Source organism: Hemisphaericaspora subhashii, assembly GCF_019202705.1.
Source record: "Hemisphaericaspora subhashii strain CBS 10753 chromosome Unknown scaffold1, whole genome shotgun sequence".
Classification (NCBI taxonomy): Eukaryota; Fungi; Ascomycota; class Pichiomycetes; order Serinales; family Debaryomycetaceae; genus Hemisphaericaspora; species Hemisphaericaspora subhashii.
In genome coordinates, this window is record NW_026057214.1 from 223,724 (window position 1) to 243,877 (window position 20,154).

General features: G+C 35.2%; 5 protein-coding genes across 5 annotated transcripts; all 5 read left to right on the plus strand. All coding sequences in view use genetic code 12, as the record gives it.

Moving 5' to 3' along the window:
* Positions 1 to 920: 920 nt before the first annotated feature.
* J8A68_001254 (putative tubulin tyrosine ligase) lies at positions 921 to 2,990 on the plus strand (the record flags this gene model as incomplete). Its single annotated transcript, XM_049404888.1, has 1 exon — positions 921 to 2,990. One exon carries the CDS (start codon positions 921 to 923, stop codon positions 2,988 to 2,990), a length of 2,070 nt encoding a protein of 689 aa, XP_049265430.1.
* A 1,004-nt stretch (positions 2,991 to 3,994) lies between these two features.
* J8A68_001255 (DNA damage-responsive RNA polymerase-degradation factor) lies at positions 3,995 to 6,199 on the plus strand (the record flags this gene model as incomplete). The annotated part of the gene is made up of 1 exon (XM_049404889.1): positions 3,995 to 6,199. The coding sequence occupies one exon, from the start codon at positions 3,995 to 3,997 to the stop codon at positions 6,197 to 6,199; it is 2,205 nt and encodes a 734-aa protein (XP_049265431.1).
* A 2,916-nt stretch (positions 6,200 to 9,115) lies between these two features.
* On the plus strand, positions 9,116 to 10,768 carry J8A68_001256 (uncharacterized protein; the record flags this gene model as incomplete). The annotated part of the gene is made up of 1 exon (XM_049404890.1): positions 9,116 to 10,768. The coding sequence occupies one exon, from the start codon at positions 9,116 to 9,118 to the stop codon at positions 10,766 to 10,768; it is 1,653 nt and encodes a 550-aa protein (XP_049265432.1).
* A 1,459-nt stretch (positions 10,769 to 12,227) lies between these two features.
* J8A68_001257 (uncharacterized protein) lies at positions 12,228 to 13,934 on the plus strand (the record flags this gene model as incomplete). The annotated part of the gene is made up of 1 exon (XM_049404892.1): positions 12,228 to 13,934. The coding sequence occupies one exon, from the start codon at positions 12,228 to 12,230 to the stop codon at positions 13,932 to 13,934; it is 1,707 nt and encodes a 568-aa protein (XP_049265433.1).
* A 2,159-nt stretch (positions 13,935 to 16,093) lies between these two features.
* NHP6A (high-mobility group nucleosome-binding protein) lies at positions 16,094 to 16,375 on the plus strand (the record flags this gene model as incomplete). Its single annotated transcript, XM_049404893.1, has 1 exon — positions 16,094 to 16,375. One exon carries the CDS (start codon positions 16,094 to 16,096, stop codon positions 16,373 to 16,375), a length of 282 nt encoding a protein of 93 aa, XP_049265434.1.
* Positions 16,376 to 20,154: the final 3,779 nt, after the last annotated feature.

Sequence of the window (20,154 nt, forward strand, 5' to 3'; positions counted from 1 at the left end):
TGCAGCAACATCTGATTTACGTGATGTGCTCGTTAATTCCATCTTCCAGTTCTTCTCAGGCCACGCTTCATAAGGCTTAAGTTCGTTTCTGAACTCGCTCTTCCGTCCGCTTTTAAGTCCTTCCTAGTAGAAACTGAGAGATATTTTCATTGCCTACCCCGGGGCTATCCTTTAAAATCAAACAGTCTCTCTTTTTATTAAAAACGCTCTAATGTACAACTAAATACAAGTATATAAATATATCCAATGCATGCTCCTCTCCTTTATACATCTCTTCCTTCGCCCCCTCTCTCAGTTTCCTCCATTACTACTACCATTACCCAGAATCACATTCTTAACATATTGATAATCCGGCATACTCGAATTCGGATCCATTCTCATTTTTTGAAATTTATCACCCACGATATAATTCGCCTTTAAATATTTCACAATACATCTATCTATACATTCAGTTTCACCTTTTGATAATTCTCCTTCTCCATAATGATGAACTAAACATTTTTCACTACATTTTTTCAATAATTTATTGAATGTATGGGCGGTGGCTGTGAATTGTATTTCTGCTAATTGGATTTTTTGGGGGTCGACTGTTGCGTATGAGTATTGACTTGTTTGTCCTAGGAAGAGCGACATCGTAATATGTTGTGTGTATATATGCTTATATAGGGAGTTGACTTACCTTAATGAATTGTGGTTGTGGAGATGTTGGAAAGATTTTTTTTTCCACTGAGTGACTGACCACCAGCAGAGCCAAACTGAGAAGAGATTGCTACTGTGTATGAAAATTTCACATACAAAACCTCCCACTCCTTCTTTCCCAACCCCCCACCACACATCAATTATAACACACACATTCATACACAATGCACGTATTATTAACCAACGACGACGGACCCCTCAACGACAACCACTGTCCCTACATGAAATACCTCGTCGACGAAATCACTACCAACACAAATTGGGACCTTTCAATCGTCATCCCCGACCAACAACGGTCTTGGATCGGAAAAGCCCATTTCGCGGGCAAGAAATTAGCCGCAAGTTATATCTATACCCAGCCATCCACTTCTCAACCCAATGATAAGATAAATTCCTACGAGGGACCATTTATGCGTCCTGAACCTAAGTATCATCAAAAGGAATGGCAAGAATGGTGTTTGATCAATAGTACCCCGGCTGCATGTGCTGATATTGGTATTCATCATCTCTATAGCCATTCGAAAAATAAGCCGGTTGATTTAGTCATCAGTGGGCCTAATTTTGGTAAGAATTCTAGTAATTTGTACATTTTGGCCAGTGGGACTGTTGGAGCGGCAATGGAGGCGGTCACGCATGGAGTGAAGGCGATTGCATTGAGTTATGCTTTTAATAATATGGATCATGATTATTGGATCCTAAAAGAGGCAGCTAAGATATCGGTGAAATTGATTGAAAAATTATATTTGGAGTTGAAGAAGAATGAAGAGATTGATATGTTTTCTATCAATGTTCCATTGGTTGATAGTTTGAAATTAGGCAGGACGAAGATTCATTATGCCCCGATTTTCAAGAATACTTGGAGGTCGATATATAGTCCCTTGCCGGAACCTAATCATAAAGGACAATTGGAATTTCTGTGGACTCCGGATTTTAAACAGGTTTATAAAGATGGATTGGAGGATTTTAGTCATAGTGATAGTAGAGTGTTGTTGGATGAGGGGATTAGTGTAACTCCTTTAAAGGCTGCTTTTAGGTTTATTGAACCGTTAAGTGGAGAAATTACTTTGACTGATGAGGAGGAAGAATCGGAAGAACAAGTTAATAGCAGTAGCAAAGAAAAGAATAACAAAACCTTTGCAATTACAATTCCTAAAGAATCATACATCTATGAACCATTAGTTTCCCCATTCAAGAAATTAGGATATACAATCACCCAAGCCCTTCCTTCTCCAACTTCCAAAACGAAAATCTTCCATTATGGAGAATATGAAGATATCGACTTAGATCGAATCCATGAAGATTCCAATTACTTTCTCCCATCATATATTTATAGAAAAGCATTAATCAGAAAACATTATCTTGCAAACACTGTACATCATTATGTCACCAAACATCCTGAATCGATTTTGAAAAGGGCTTTGCCGGAGAGTTATCAACTTGAAGTCGATTATGCTGAGTTTTTAGACGATGCATTGGATGATTCGTATGAATTGAGAGATGAGATTGAAGCAGGGGATAGGACTTGGATATTGAAGCCGAGTATGAGTGATAAAGGACAGGGGATTCGTATTTTTAAGACAATTGATCAATTGCAAGAGATTTTTAATTCATTTGAAGAAGAGAGTGATAATGAAGAGGAAGAGGATGAGAATAAGAATGGGATTATTTTATCTCAATTACGTCATTTTATTGTTCAGGAATATAAATCCAATCCACTATTATTAGAAAGTTATCAAAATAAGAAATTCCATTTACGTGTTTATATTGTATGTCAAGGAGATTTGAAAGTATATGTCTATAAGAATATTCTTACATTATTTGCAGATTCACCATATGAGATTCCTGAAGAAGATGAAAATGATGAAATTCCAATGAATGGACATTTAACCAATACATGTTTACAAGAAGATGAAAATCCTTTAGTTGTACCATTTTGGAAATTGAATGATATAACTGAAGAAAATAAGGCTGGGGTATTCAATCAAATTTGTGAAATTACTAAAGAATTATTTATTGCAGCTACAAGTGTTGATAAAATGAATTTTCAACCTTTGGAGAATGCCATTGAAATATTTGGTGTTGATTTCTTAATTAATCTGGATTATAAAGTTAATTTATTAGAAGTTAATTCGTATCCTGATTTTAAACAAACAGGTGATGATTTGAAAGAGATTATTTATGAATTGTTCGCCAGAGTAGCAGAAGAAGTTGTGGACCCAATGATTGAGGGTGTTGTTGAAGAGAAGGATGTTGAAGGTGATAGTAATTTGATCAAAGTATTAAGTCAATAGTGTTCTTTATAGACATTTAATATATTTAATAAAATAAATCAGTCTCGTTGTTTTAAGTAGATTTCACATAGTAACGCGGGTAATGTTGCACCTTTAGTAAACTACAGGTGTGGTGGCGTTGGTCGAGTGCGTTGGATTATGAGTGGTTGCAAAAAAAATTCTAAGTGGGTCGTGTAATATTGTACATTTATCCATTGGTACACTACCGGGTAAGGCATATAAACTTAAATCGTGGAGAATACCGTAAATGAGAGTGACTTGCTAACAAGGATGAGATGTAATAGATAGTAAAAGATTTATATACAAAGAGAGAGAAATAAATTCTTGATCTGCAATTGAGGTTCTAATTGACTAGTTTGATATGAGATCTATGTTTCTTAAAAGTGAAATATTATCTGAGCGTGGTTTTAAGGTTTTACATATTTGATCTGTACAATTACAGAGTAAGTAAATTTCATGTTGTCGAACAAAAAAAAAGGAGAAAAAAAATTTTCTCGCTCATTCTATTCTCTCTATTGTCTTGTGTCTCTCTTCCTCTTTCATTTTTTATTCCATCGACGATCGTTCGATCGATCAACCAGTGCCAAAAAAAAAAAACTTTTCTCACTAAATAGTTCGTGACTTACTACGGACAGCAGGGCGAATGAACCAGGCATAACTTTTTTTTTTTTTTTTTTGAAATTTCTTCTCTTTCTTTCCATTCCTTCTCTCTTCTTCTTCTCTTCTTTCTTCTTTAAGCATTTTATTATTCATTTAAGAAAATCATTTAAAAACAACACAACATTACTAGACCAAAACTACTTTGATAGTCTTTTATAATTGTATTATTTCTTTAAAACTAACAAAAACCATTACTTTGTGAATAAATCATTTTTTTTTTCTTTTTTTTTACAACAATTGAGAGTTTATAAAAAAAATTTTATTCATAAACATATTCCATAAACATCCCATCCCGTCCTCCATATCCAATATAATAATAAATAACAAATCATCATATATACATAATGTCAACACAACGAAAGGCATATAAGAATCAACTGAAAAGATTCAATAGTAATAAGGAAACTACTTCTCCAGAATTATCAAATTTGGTTGAAATGTTTCCTGATTGGGAACAAGATGAATTACAAAGTTTATTATCTGAACATCAAAATTCATTAGAAATCGTTATTGATTTAATTGTTAATAATAAAGTATCCAAATGGGAACCTATTAAAAAGGATAAACATAAAAAGAAGGAACACAACAAAGAAGATGAACTAACTTCTTCAATGACATCATCTACTTCAAGAGATTCTTCAAATTCAAATAAACCTTATAATAAATCAAGAGGCGGTGCTGCATCTTCTTCATCTAGACCTCCAAGAAAACCTTACAACAAAAGAGACAAACCTGCTGCATCTTCGTCTGCTCCAGCTACTGCCGGTTCTATAGCTTCTTCCGCATCCCCTGCCCCACAACAACAACAACAACAACAAGAGACTAACTCTTGGGCATCTGCTTTATCTAACGACAAGCCTGTATTGCATAAGGAAGAACCACAACAAGAGGAACAAGCACAAGAAGTTGAAGAACAAAATGAAGAACCTCAACAAGAAGAACAAGAACAACAACCAGAAGAAACTCAAGAAGAACAACCTGCTGAAGAACAAGAAGAATCAAAGGAAACTGCTGCACCAATAGAACCTAAACCTGTATTAAAACAAGCAGCTATTCCAGTACCAATGCATGGATCTTGGGCTGCTGCAATTGCTCCTCCAAAACCAAAACCAAAGGCTAGAGCTCCACCAAAGGAAAAGCCAGTCGAAGTCGCTCCTCCTGCTCCAGTTCAAGAAGAAGTAGAAGAAGTTGTTTCCGCACCAGTTGAACAAGAAGAAGAAGTTGCTCCAGTTCAAGAAGAAGTTGAACAACAAGAAGAAAAAGTAGAAGAACAACCAGCTGCTCCAGTTACTGCCCCAGAAGTTGTTGAACAACAAGTCCCAGTCGAAGCTGCTGTTGCCTCTTCTGCTCCAATTCAACCTCAAGTTGTTTTACCAACTACTCAACAACAACTCAACTCCGTCGGTATTTCTTTTGGTTCTTTAGCATTAGGTGATGATGAAACTACTGTTGAAGCACCAGCTGCTGCCCCAGTTGAACAAACCAAGGAAGAAGTTGAACAACAACAACAAGCTCAACAAGCCGCCCAACACCAAGCCCAACAACAACAACCTCAACAACAACAACGTTATGGATTATATAACCAACAACAACAAAATAGATATCAACAAAATGTTTACCAACAACAACAAGGTGGTTATAGTAAACAACAACAAGCACAACAAGTCCAACCATCTCAATACGATTACTACAGTCAATTTCAACAACAACAATACCCACAACAAGCTGCTCAAACCTTACCAGGTGCTCAGTTTGCTGGATATCCAGGTATTGATGCTTATAGTGCCTACAATCAACAAGTATTAGGTGGAGTTGCTTCTCCAGCCGCTTCTCATAGTGCTACTTATGGATATGGACAATTTGGTCAACAACAACAACCAGGACAACAACAACCAGGTCAATCTGGTCAACAAGGTCAAACTGCCACTGGTTCTTCTGCTGGTGCCGACTCTCAATCTCCAATTGCCAATCAAACTGCATTACAACAACAACAAGCTGCTGCTGCCGCTGCAGCCTTGCAGCAACAGCAACAAATGCCAACTCCATTTGGATATCCATACTACTACAACTATTACAACACTCCATATTTCGCTGCTGCTCAACAACAAGGTGCTCAAGGTGGTCAACAAGCCCAACAACCCCAACAACAACAAGCCGCTGCTGCTGGATATCAAACCGCTTCTCCACAACAAGCTAATCAACAAACTCAAAGCGCTGTAGCTGCTTCTGCTCAACAAGCCCAACAACCTCAACAACAAGGTCAGAACGGGTTCAGTTCAAGTGTTGGTGGTCAATACTACAACCCATCCCAATTCAATAACAGATATCCGGGATATAGTTATCCTCCACCACCACAAGAAGGTGAAGCACAACAACAAGGACAACAGCAACAAGCTGCTCAAGGACAACAACAGGCTGCTCAAGGACAAGCTGGACAAGCTGGACAACAACCTATTCCTCAACAACCTATGATGCCTCAATATGGTGCCTATCAACAATATCCCCAATATGGTTATCAAGATTCTGCACAATATCGTGCTTGGTATTAGAGATGATATGGGGGTGGTTCTTGATGTTTTAGATAATAAGAAGAACAACAACTATTATATTTAATTTCTTATTACTATTATTATTATTATTATTTTATTATTATTATTATCATGATGTTTTTTATTATTAATTATTATATTACTATTTTGTTGTTATATATAATCTTATATACTACTGGTGTGTTTTCTTTCTTTAGTTATGTGACATTTTTATAAATAGTAATAGGTATAACGTTTATACGATATTAATTTTTATATTGACACGTAGAATACCAATTGTAAGTATGTTAGAGAGAGTCAAAATCTGGGACTGGGCTACGGTGGTGTGGAGCTCTATATGCTTGGTCACCGTTTTTTGGTAGCTCCTCCTTCCTTTGGGAGACTTCACCAAGGATAAAACTATGTATTTGTGTAAATATCCCCATTCTGGAAAATTGAAAGAATATCCAGATTTGTGAACAAAGATTCGAAACTGTGGCTGGTTTTGGTAGATAGCGCATTATCGTGCATGTGGTATTTGAATATTTTTTGAATGTTTAATTGGACTATGGTTGCATAAGAAAAACTAAATTTAGAATAAATTTTGCAACCATATTTTTTTAAATAATTACCGAAAAATTATCTATTTATTATTTAACTAGATTATCAAAATAAGTCAATTATGAATACCAGGTCTTTCATACACGAAACTGTCGTCGATTTTTATAAAAAGGAATCCGTTTCAAAAACGCGATTCAGATAATTTCATGGGTATGATCCATACAGGAAGCCAGTCAGCAATACATTCCTTCTTTTTTTTTCACCGGAATGAAAGAATATGATGACATTTTGGAAGTTATTTTAAACCAAAAGGCGGTTCTCTGAGCTGTTGTTAATAGCGTTAGCAGGTTGTCTTCATAGCTTATACATATGAGTGTATATAAAACGTTTCATTTGTAAAAAAAAATTGACTAATTGTATGCCCCACCGTGCATCTTGGATGTTTCACCATTTCATGCTGGTTGAGGTGCTAATGTTGTCTGCCGATGACATTATCCCCAGATCTACGAAGTTGTCTTAGAAGAATCAATAGGAATTCGGGAAACTACATGACGGTTAGTAGTCGATGCGATGTATAATTCCTGGTACCGTTGACTATTCATTCAGTAGAAGTTTTTGGACCTGACAAACATTTACATATAGATTTATGGTATGAAATCCTGGAAAAGTAAGATGAGAAATGCTGTAGAGTAAATTCACTGGGCAATAATATTGAGATGCGGCTGGTTTGGTAAGGGCTTTGTAGCATGACCTTCCCAGCTAATTCTTGGATCCAAACCACTCTGAGAAAGACTATGTTCTTGGATAAAGTTGAAAAACGGTTCTAAAGTAATAGGTAGACCTACGAATATGCACTACTCCATTTGAAGTTAATATTTAGGATTTGTTTGGAAGTACCCATTTTCGTATGGTGGTCAAGATGATTTCGAATTTGTTTAACCACAAGTGCTACTATTGAGCCTGAACCTATAATTGATCCTGCGACTTCTACTGGATCAGAAACTTGAACAGTGGCTTTAATATAGCAATGTATTGTAAGCTAAACAAAGAGTCCGAAATAAACTTCTCATTATTCGGTGCTGAGAAGAACGGTGAATAAGATGCTGAAGAATCCAAACTTGCATTTTTTCCAAACTCGCTGCAAGAAGGGCACCTAACGTCATGCATCTGTCATTTTGAAGAAATGTCAGCTAATCATGTATGCACAATGGAACTACATTGATCATTTCTTAGATGATGGAATCTTAAAATAGAATTAAATTATGCTTTTTGCAGCTTTGTAAAGTACACAAAGGATTTCTATTAATAATCATATGCTCGAGTTTGTGTAGAACAATAATATCAATCAGAATCTTGATGATGTCCAAAAACCCCTAAATCTATAAAATGTGCTAATATGTATATGAATGCACCTGAAAACTGGGTCAATATAGTGGCTCGTTGGATGCTGCATGTTGGAAGAAATTACCAACGGGTGGTAATGCCGAGCAAATTGGTCCCTAAAAGAACAGACCCTAAAGTAAGGGGGAAATAGGTAAGCTATTTGTGTATTATCGAAGCCATAATATATGATATTTGGGAAGGCTGAAGCTCTATGCATTTTTATATTTCAGTGTTGAACGAACCCACTCACTCGCGCGACATTGGAGTTTCTTGGTATCATCCTTGGTCCTTGGTAGCCTAAGTTCTCCTATGCAAGGTTCTGTAGTCTTAATTACAAAGTCTTCCACATGAATTTATTTTCTAACTGAAATGCTGCTACTTTTAGAACAACTTTTGCGGAATTATTAAAATGATGGGACCAGAACTGCATGATTGATAAAGGTGAAGAAAGCTTATTCATTTGGTTATTCTAAACAATCAGTATGATCCCTAACTGGGCTAATTATTAGGCCATATTGTGAATCGGAATGACATACTCTATTTCATGATCTCTATTATAGTTTATCAATATAAATATAGTGTTCGTCTCAGGTTTATAAGATTTTGCAGATAAATTGTTTTGCTAAACTCTAACCATTATTAGAACTCAAAATGAGAAATTGCAAACTTTTTTTGCTTTTCTTATTATTCAACTCAATTTCATGTAATATTCCTATAGGGGAAACCGAGATTATAAGGGGGGGCGGAGATTATGAGATTACCCATGACATTATAGCTGGTAGATTGTCTCTTGTTGATGTTGACACAGTATACCTGCTTGGCATGAGTATTGACACCACTGGAAAACTCTTTTGTACAACTACATTGGCTACTGAACTCCTTTTCCAGTTATATAATGTGATAAACAATGGATTAATTCAGATAGATGCGTCTTATCCTCCTGGAATAGATGGTTATATATATTTTGACGGAATCCTCAACAAAGGTACAATAATGGTGAATTTCTCTGACATAACATATATGGAAATTATTCGGTCAGAAAATAAGGGTGTCTTGTTCCTTTCTGGAGTCAAAGGGGGATATATTTCTACTATTGCACAGGAGGTCTTTCCTAACCTTGGAGAGCTTTGTATTGAAAATCATGAAGTAGTCATATCGCCATCTTTCACCAATAAGAGAGATGAAGTCCCTGAGTTGGAAGGATGTGTTAGCTTGCTTGGTGATTCTATCCTTCATTTGACAGGTGTATCTTTCCACTCTACCATATGTTTAAGTGAGAAAGCTGTACTTTATATTCAACAACCAACTGAATATCCTTTGAAGATTGCTACCTTTGTAGGACAAAGTATTATTTACATGTACTTTCCTGATGGGCCCCTCGAACTCCATACTGAAGATCCAGGATTGTTTTATTTTTCTGATGATGCTGGATTTTATTATGGAGTGGATGTTGGAACTTCATACACTTTTGTCAAAAATGCTGAACGCCGTTGGTTTGTTATAAAACCAGGAGAAACCCCTGATGGAGTTCATGGCTGTCCTTGTAATTGCTTGGTAGATCCTGTAGAAGTTCCGGGAATCGAGCCTGAAATCTCAACACAAACCACCGAAGGTCGTACTGAAATTCTTACAATCACCACTGCTGATGGAAAATGGACCACTATCACATATACTCAAACGGAAGATCCGACAACTGAATCTTCAATTGAACCTGAAGATCCAACTGAAACTGAGCCTGAGGATCCAACTGAAACTGAGCCGGAGGATCCAACTGAAACTGAACCTGAAGATCCAACTGAAACTGAGCCTGAGGGCCCTCCTGAAACTGATTCTTCAACTGAGCATCAAGATCCAACTGAAACTGAATCTGAAGATCCGGCTGAATCTGATGCCTCGACCGATCCTGATACTTCAACTGAACCTACAATTGAATCTGTAAGTTCGACGGAATCTCTGCCATCATCTGAACCTGAAACCGACTACCAATCTTCAATGATTTCTTCGTCGGATCCTGAGACTTCAGGGTCTCCTCAAACTTCAGTGTCATCTTCATTGGATCCTGAAGATTCTACTGCATCTTCGGTAGATACTGAAGTTTCTGCCATTTCTGCACCAGAATCTTCGCTAGAAACTAAAGATTCATCAGAATATAGTTTCTCGACATTGCCACAGCCAGAGTCTGAATCTTCATCGAAGACGAGGTCAGAAAGACTCACACCAACTACACTTACTTCATCAACCACTGTTACCATTGGCACTTGTTCCATTCCTGATTCGACTATTTGTACAAAATCTACAATTTCAAGTGTCACTGTTCTTACAACTGAAATTACAATTACGAAACTCATAACTGTAACATCTGGATTCGCAACCTCTACTAGGGAGACAGTCATTGTTGTTCCTACTGTGGTGACTCAAACAATCACCATCACTACCGATGTTCCAATTTGTACTGACACGGTTGAAATCACTACTTCGACGTTTATTTCTTCAGAAAAGACGGGTTCTGGTTCAGGTACTTCAGGCACAGAGGGTCCAGATATCCCAACTACAATTTCTCCACCAATTGGATTAGCTAGAAGAAATATTGGAAATGGAATAATTGTAGGTTTGACTGTTCTTGCATGCTATGTATTTGTTGCTTAGTTGTACCAATGGATTGCTTGTTTTTTTATATAGCCATTTAATTGAAACATGAAAATTAAAAAAAAACAATAATTAAATACTTATGCAAGTTGCTTAATTTGTTGTTGTTATTATAATCAATGTTATAAGTTAGCTAGTACTATTCTAAGAGTTTTTTTAATTGATATTTGTAAAAATTATGACTTGCGCCAAGTTGTATTTGAACAAACCTCTTTTTATTACTTAAAAACATATATTTTTTGCTTGTACACTATATAAGACTATGTAAGTGGAATACATACGCCTCCTTGAGTAGATTTAGAGGGAAGACCCTAATGTCTTTAAGAAAACCCTTCATGGGTGTACTGCGTAATTGGCTATTACTCAACCTTACGTGAGAATCTCCAGAAATTCCCTGATTATACAGTCATTGTAAGGGTTTTCTTGGTAGGGTCCTTGGAGTATGAAGAAATCATCCGTTCCGTTGGTTGACTGTGTGTAGAACATATGAATATTTTTCGTTCAAACTGTACAATAACAAGAAATAGTCCATTCTTCAATCTTTTTGGTGTATTCCTATAATTAAAAACTGAGCATGTATTGCAAATCTGATGAATCGCTGATAAGGAACCTATTCCTGAAGTTTAGCTAAATCAATGAGCATTCGCACTGCCATGCAGCTCGATGTAGCATTATTTCATGCGGGTTCCGGTCAGTTGGAGATTGGATCTTGTCTGTGGAATGACACTATCCCTAGCCATGGAGATACAATAGGTGGATAGAAGGTAAAAAATTCTGATCCTTCGACCAGGTCATTCTTTTACTTCATGCATTGGATTGCATTTACTGTAAGGTCCTAAAATTCGGATAGATGCAAATTACGAATTCGGGAATATGTAAGACTAGAAAAGTTGTATTTGCATCATGTTTCTCAACGAATCCTTGGCAATATTATAATTCCTGCGGTGGGTTTGGAAGAGAATTTTAGCATTACGATCCCTGTACATAATAAATAACTTAGACAATTATACTGTTAGATTACGTAATTGCCAATGGTTAGGGATAGTCGATTGTGCTTGGCTTTCGGGTTTGGTACAAGGACCATTTTCCCACAGGGGAGTAAGAAGAATTATCAATTGTAAGAGTGACTAAATTCAATGGCTCATCTTGCCAGAATATTTTATTTCATAAACTTTGACAAAGACCTAGGGCGAGTATGCCTCAATGTTTATAAGCAAAGGAACATCCTGCAAATTATTTTTAATGCGCCAGTATGCATGGAAGTTTTCATAAAATCTTTTGCACTAACTAGGGCAACCCAGGGTTGCAAAAACATAATACATCGTATGCTTTTTTTGAGAAATAATGATGACCATTGAAGTTGAAAGCACAGTTAGGCTTATTAACCTTCACCTTGGTCATGTTTTATCAATATAAATACAGTCTTCATTTTCAGATTCTCAAGGTTTCCTTCTTGTGAATGTTGTCGCCAGCAATTGCAGCAATGAAAAATTACTTATTTTTGCTACTACTTTTATCGGTATTTCAATACACCTCGAGCGCTATCATTGTGGATGATGAACTTATTATAAGAGAAGAATCCCATTCCTCTGAAGGGTACGAAATCACTAGAACTGGCTCATTAATTATTGATAGTGTTTTCTCCCAGGTTGGAGACATTAACATTCAAGGGGCGGGAGGAAGCTTCTTGTATACAACTACTTTTGGTCTAGATTTTCAGCTTAAACTTTACGATTTGGTAAATTATGGATTAGTCCACATAGATACTGCTTCCTTTACCGGCGACCATGGGTCTATTGAACTATGCGGCATCACAAACCATGCTACCATGATAATGGATATCTTGTCCACGAATACTAGGATCCAATTTAAAAGTTTTGAAAATGATGGTACTTTCTTCCTTTCAGGAAACGGAAGGAGTATAATTGTGTTTTTGAGACAGACTGTCTTGCCTAATAATGGTTTGCTTTGTGTTAGAAATACTATTTTGCTGATACTGCGTTTGGTGTTGCAAACAAACAAAAGAGAGGAAGATTTAGATCTGGTCGAGGGATGCGTGAACTTGCTAGAAAATTCTCGGCTTGAATTAGTGGGAACCAATGCATACTCTATTGTATGTTTAAGTGAGAATTCTGTGCTTCATATTTTCCAACCAGTTCCTGCAAAAACTCCAATAATGATTGCTAACTTCGGAACAACCAATCGTATTCTTCTTTATTATTCCGGCTTTCCAGTTCCAAATTATGATACACCTGGTGTATTCTCGTTTGTTGATGAGATGGGAAATTTTTATGGTGTTGATGTTGGTTCTAGCTATACGGTTCAAGATTGGGGCTACGTGTACGATATAACCGGTACCTTGGACTCAGAGTCACCACATGAATGCCCTTGCATTTGCGATGAAGATCCACGGAGTACAATACCTGAAACTTCAACTGAACCGGAAACTTCAACTGAACTGGAAACTTCAACTGAACCGGAACCTACTATTGAATCGATTGAATCGACTGAATCCACTGATCCCAAGCCTGAATCATCAACTGAACCTGAAACTTCGATCGCGTCTGAAATTTCTACTACAGATGAAACGCTGGAACCTTCATCAAAATCCAAATCTTCAATAGAACCTGAAACTTCTGCTTTGCCTTCCACCGAAACTGAAACTTCATTATTGCCTTGGTCCTCACTTGAGACTTCTTCAAACCCTGAAACCGTACCTCCACCTGAATCCTCGAGTACATCTTCATTTAAGCCTCTTACAGTCCCATCGACAATCAAAGTCACGTCTACTACTGCTTGTATTACCACCAATTATACTCAAACCACAATGGTATGTACTACTGTAATTACAACTGAAACAGCTTGTAAAACCGTCGCAACTGTAAAATGTGGAACTACGTTCTGCACTACTGAGACTACGACAGATATTCCTACTTTGGTAACTAAAACTATCACTTTTACCACTGATATTCCCATTACTACTTATACGGTTGAGACGGCTAGTGTGACAGTTCCAAAAACAGATTCAGTTTCAAGTGGTACGGGAACAGAACGACCAGACATCCCAACAATGGCTTCTATACCTGTAGGATTGGCTAGAAGAAACTATGAAAATAGCTTAATTTCTGGTTTCACAATTCTTGTTTATTGGGTAGTTTTTGTTTAAATGTGGGGATAGTTTGTTTTCTTTACGTTTATGAGATTTAAACTAAAAATGAATACATATGTAAACTGTTTATATAGTTGTTTGTATATCTAATAGTATTTTTTGTAATTTTATTAGAACTATTCCAAATATTGAGTTTGTTGCCATCTCTAATTAAGTAAGATTGTAAGTGCACATGTCTCACTTTTGCAATTAGCGTTTTTTGGAAACTGTATCAAAATTATTTGTATATTATGAAAATGGGTCAATATGTATTATGCTTCAATCAGCTTATGTTCCATTATACCCCTTCAAACACGTTGCAGATTTAATATTCACTTAAAAAACCATCGTTCCATATTTCTCAACTTGTTCATCTGTTTTTTGTACTTAAATTATCAATCATGATTATATCAATTTTCTCAAAAAGTCTACGAAAAATACTTGAAAAATGTTTCTACATAAAAAAATAAGAAATCATAACTGTAGAATAGATATTGACAATTGCAAAAACTCCAAGAACACCTAAAGCATATCTAAAGAGGTCTCAATAGAGTTATTCCTACTGAATATTCAAATTATCGTGAATAGGATCCAAACAAAAGATGGTTGCAAAACTTTTTTTTTGCAACCCGCAAAATCAGGTCACATGAAAATCACACGTAAATCACGCTATAATCATGTGACCAAATTCTGCCCCTGGATAACCTGGAAATTTATCCAATTAAAACGTGGCAGAATAGTGCTGGCTAAGGGGGGAAAGATTCGAAAAGATGTAAAATGATCAATACAAAAGATATTAAGATGTAGTAACTTTGTAGATGTTTGTAATAATTAATTTGCATATTGAATTTTGTGAAGAAAAAGATTTCAATAAAAAAATGAATTATAAAATTGTTAGTATAGTAAATATTAAATGATTAAATAGTGAGTTTATAAGCTTATTATAGTTTTTGAATAAAACTGCAAGAGAAATTGCAAGTAAATAAAAAAAAACAGGGCGTGGCAATTTTATTTTTTAGTGAGGAGAAAAAAAAAAAAAAAAAGAACAAGAAAGAAAGAAAAGAAATTAGGAGTAGAGTGAGTAAATTTCATCACTAACAAAAATAAGCTTTATCGCTATGTAAATTTCATCCTTAATAGGGGATAAATATACTATAGTCACTCAAGTCACATACATTTTTTCCTCCCTTTGACTTTTTCGCACTATAAATATTTATATACAAATAAATCTCATAGTAAAATTTCTTTAACACTCATTTTTCCTTTAACCAAATAGTATTTGTTACTTAACTTTTAACCCATACTAAAAATTTAAGTATGTATTATCTCACACACACACTCACTCATACATAGTCAATACTATGTAACTATGAGTACACTACAAAATTAAAAAAATTGTCAATCCTCCTCCATTCCAATTACTTTCAAATGTCAAACTCCTTTTACTATCCAAATTCAATTCATATCAAAAGATACCCATCAAACAGTTGTTGTATAATCACTTTAATGATTAATTAGATAGGTTGCAAAAAAAAAAAAATCAAAATGAATTGAACAACAACAATTCTCAATTTAATCAAAAGTCAACCAAAGAGATGTTTTACATGGATGATTGAATAAGTTGTAATTGATGGTTTTCATTTGAAGTTTTTTTAACTTGATATGTGGTAAATTCTCAAATTTGAAAGTTTAGAGAAAATTGGGAGGAAATTCATTTGATACCCAAATTTTTTTTTTTTTTTTTTTAATAAGAGAAAAAAATTAAAATTATACACGGGAGGGGGGATTACCATTTTTTGTTTTTTTGAGTGCAACAGAAAAAAAAAGAAGAAGCAAATTAAAGAAAGCAAAAAAAAAATCAGACAGACAAAATCATTTTATACGACATACATTTTGAACGACATTAAATTATAAGGGCTGGCGTATTTATGTGCAGTACATACGCGTTTTTTCTAGAACAAACAAATTTTTGCAATTTTGTGGATTTGTTTATGTTTACTTATTCAAATTTAATTACACGCTATTTTTCCCACAATTCCACATAACGTTTCCCAAGGTTAGTTAATATATGTTGTGATTTTTCTGGTTTGACTTTTTTGTTTTCAACTGCTTACTTCTTTTCTTTTCCTTTTCCTTTTGGGTTTTTAAGTTTTATTTACTAACACACATAATAGACAATGGCTGCTGCAACTGAAAAGAGAAAGGCTTCTAGAAAGAAGAAGGATCCAGATGCTCCAAAGAGATCTTTATCCGCTTACATGTTCTTTGCTAACGAAAACAGAGATATCGTTAGAGCTGAAAACCCAGGTATTACTTTTGGTCAAGTTGGTAAAGTATTAGGTGAAAAATGGAAAGCTTTAACTTCTGATGAAAAGGTTCCTTATGAAACCAAAGCTGAAGCTGATAAGAAGAGATACGAAAAGGAAAAGGCTGAATATGCTAAAAAGAACGGTCAATAAACGTGCTGACGTTGACTGACCCTCCCACAATATTTAACATTATTGTGTCATCAAATGTCCTCCTTTTTTGTATAATATAATTTTATCTTATATGCTTCTTCTTTTGTATTGTTCTTTTCTATTATTATGTTTTGTATTACTTGTAATTTGAAATTGTGAAATTATTTCTTGAAAACTATTTGTTAATTGTAGCATTTCTTATTTGTACTTCATGTTCTATGACTATTTCAAGTTGTATATCCCTTACATCGAAGTGGATATGATGCATATGTTGTATTGTTATTACCTTGTTACTGACAGTTTATAAAGACAAACCCTGCAGTAGACCCTGTACTCTTACTTAAAATGTTCATTGAATATTCAAAAATTACTTCAAACAATTCCGCCAAGGTTTTACTTCTTGCTATCTGTTTCATCTCTAGTTCTGAATACATGTATTTCTTAGCCATCCCCCCAACCAAGCATTTTACTATTCAAATAAGATAGCAAGGTGAGACAAACTTAGTGTATCTTCTGGAGTAAGGCTCTCCCAACAAAATCTATCCTGAATGAAGAACCTATGAGCAATACGCAATCCCAGACAGTTTTGGTTCCATTATAAGATTTGTACAAACAGGAGTAGAAGATGTTGAATTGATTGGTTTAAAAAGGTTACGCTTGACTAAAAGATCCATAGAATTTGGGTTTTCACAGTCTAAGAGATATGCTTGTTTTTGCAATCATTTGATTCTTCTTGTCACAAAGCATCTACACCATTCATCAAGTTTTGCAAAGCTGAAAGAGGATAATCTCTGAAGTGCGAACAAGCTCTAGCTCCTGTTCAGTTTGTACAGAATTCTAGCTTTGAGTCCTTCCCAGATGGCCCATCACGACCATTGGACATCAGCTCCATCCCAAACGCTCTGTCACCGAAATTACAAACTCTATAAAATCTTACAAACTCCACCAGAGAATGCCACATCTTCCATCACCACCATTGACATTTCACTAACCCCCAGATCACCCATCATCACCATTGAAGCCCACATCAACTCCTTGCCAAACTCTCTGTCACCATAAATACAAACCTATATAAACTTCTACAATCACCACCACTGGACTCCAAATCAAAAAAATTCTCTTACCACCGTTGAAATACATATCAAAAGGTCCATAAATAATTCATCACCCAGACTCCACATCAATTTCTTCCCCACTACTCTATCAACATAATTGAATCAAAATCAACTTCTACCATCACCACCATTGAAATCTACATCAAATTCTGAATACCGCTTTTCTTGCCAATCCCAACCTAGATCAAATCCAACCTTCTTTCGTTGAATCAAGATAAAATCCATCACACAAACTAACCATTGGTCAAGTGGCTAATTCAGTATGAAGAATTATCCTGATCTTTGAAATCCAGTCAAGTCTTCTCCAAATTGTATCTCCACCAATTCTTCATCTTTATTGGAATCAACAATGGAGTTTTCACAAATGATTCATCATTATCTTTAAAATCTCATTAAATACTTTCCAAATTAAACCGTTTACCATTGAAATGAAAATCAAATTCTAAATCCCACTTCCAACCCAATTCCAACCTAGATTAAGTCAAACCTTCTTCCCTGCAATCAGAAAAACAATCCATCACACAAACTAGCCATTGGTCAGGTGGTTAATTCAGTATGAAAGGATTCTACACCGATCCATGAAATCCAGTATAACTCTCTCCAAATTGTCTAGGACCTGCTTCATCTCCATTTTCTTAATTCTTTTGTGATTTTATGGTTTAATATAATAATGATTACAAATTAACTTTCATTGGGATACTAGTAGCTTGGTTTGCTTCTAGTGGAGTAGTGATGTTGATCATATTTGGAATAAGTTTGATATTTGTTTTCGTAGTTGTTTTAAAGTTCAAAGTCAGTTTTAGTTAAGTATTTAGAATCCTGATGGCAAGAATGCTTCATAAGTAGATTCCACTAGGCGACTAATATCATGGGTTGTGGATAAGGAATGATGTTATTGGAATGTTGATTGTCATTGTAAGAAGTTTCACTTTCGTTTCTGTGGTTTAGCTTCATTTTTGCGGCAGCTCTTGCCCCAAACTGGTTTCATTTTCCCTCTAACAACTTCACGTCAAAAATTCATCTTGAACATTCAAAGAAGCAATGGAATTTTCTGGATTAAAGATATTGATTTTGAAAAAGGTGAGTACATTATTGAATTAGGTGGTTTCTTTGTGAAAAGTAAAGAAGAAAAGAAGGATAAATGAAGTTAAAATTTTTTTTCGCAACCTGGCGTCTAAATAATTGCTGCAAATTTTCCTGGATGTTCTGGAACAACACAAATAAAACAAAAAAAGATCTAGACCCCAATAGACCAATACAGACCAATTTTAGCTACGATAATTAAACATTAGTTGTAAAGAGACTATTTAGGAATGTTAATCTTCTTGTTGTAGATTTCTCTTTATGATATATGAATAATCACAAAAATTAATCCATGAAGTTCATTCAATTTGGAAAGATGATACTTCTAGATGATTTACCAATAGAGTAAAATATTTTGATGTGGTTTTCAATAGTGGCGAGGGATCATTTACGTATAATTTGATATGTGCTCCAAGACGAATTGATGGTGATATAATTTGGACAGCTTTATTCCTTTCAACAATGACTGGTGATGGTGAAAATTTTGTGGTTGTTGGATCGATCCAAATGGAGTGGATTCTGGTATATGTTCATTCTTTTGAATACACTCTTTTAAAAGCACCCAACAGCAGCGTATGAAACATTTTTAAATAGATTAATCACCAATCCCCAATCGTGAATGTGGCTTGTACTATTGTATACCACTTTCACAGAATAATCCAAGTGTTCCATTGGTATTGAATGAATCAACGAGCCACATTATCAATGGAACAATTGGAGTTTTCTGTAGATGTGTACGAGAGACCTTCAAGCGACACTCACAAAAAGTGGTTGATAATTACTCTATCACAGATTCTTGATAATAATTGTGCCCTTTTTCTTCGTTGGGTGTAGATGTCAATCACCCGTAAAACTGATATACTTCATCACTATTGTAGTTCCCAATATGAGAAGTCTCCAAATTGTTTCCAAAACACCAAATTTGAATATTTATCTTACGTACCCATCATCTCAAGCTTGCTGACTGGACTGATTCAGTCTTGTTGGTCTTTTAAGATTTCGTTATTACCAATTCCGTCTTGGTGGATAATAAAAGATTGCATTTTATTTGCAACAAAATTTTTTCTTACAATCAAATTTAAATTGATCCCTCAATTTTTTTTTTGGCAGCATTTTTAATTTGACTTATTAACTAATTTAGAAAAGTAAACAAATCAAGCAGGTCTTCTCTTATTTTGTCATTTCAAGATACAGAATTCTTACCGAGGTGATTGCACTGGTATATTGTCTGCCCTTGCATTTGTCTGTCAATAACAAACTTCGTTCTGAGAAAAGTCGTTTTGAGAACAGCAAGCCGCACTTGTTCTATAGCTTTTCTCCCTGGATTCCTTATTCTCAGTTAAAATGTACTCAACAGTATGCGTGGAAGTTCTATATAGTTAACTATATGAGACTTAGGTTGAATCATTTGCATCTTTTTAGAGAAATTTGAATGTTTCAAAATTGGGCTTATTATGAAGATACAAAAATTGATTGCAACACGTGAGTTTCACATATCGTCTCCCACTACATGACTCGGTCAGTCTCTTATCAGCTTAACTACTGTTGATCAGAAGGGGAAAAGATGATTTCTACTGGATA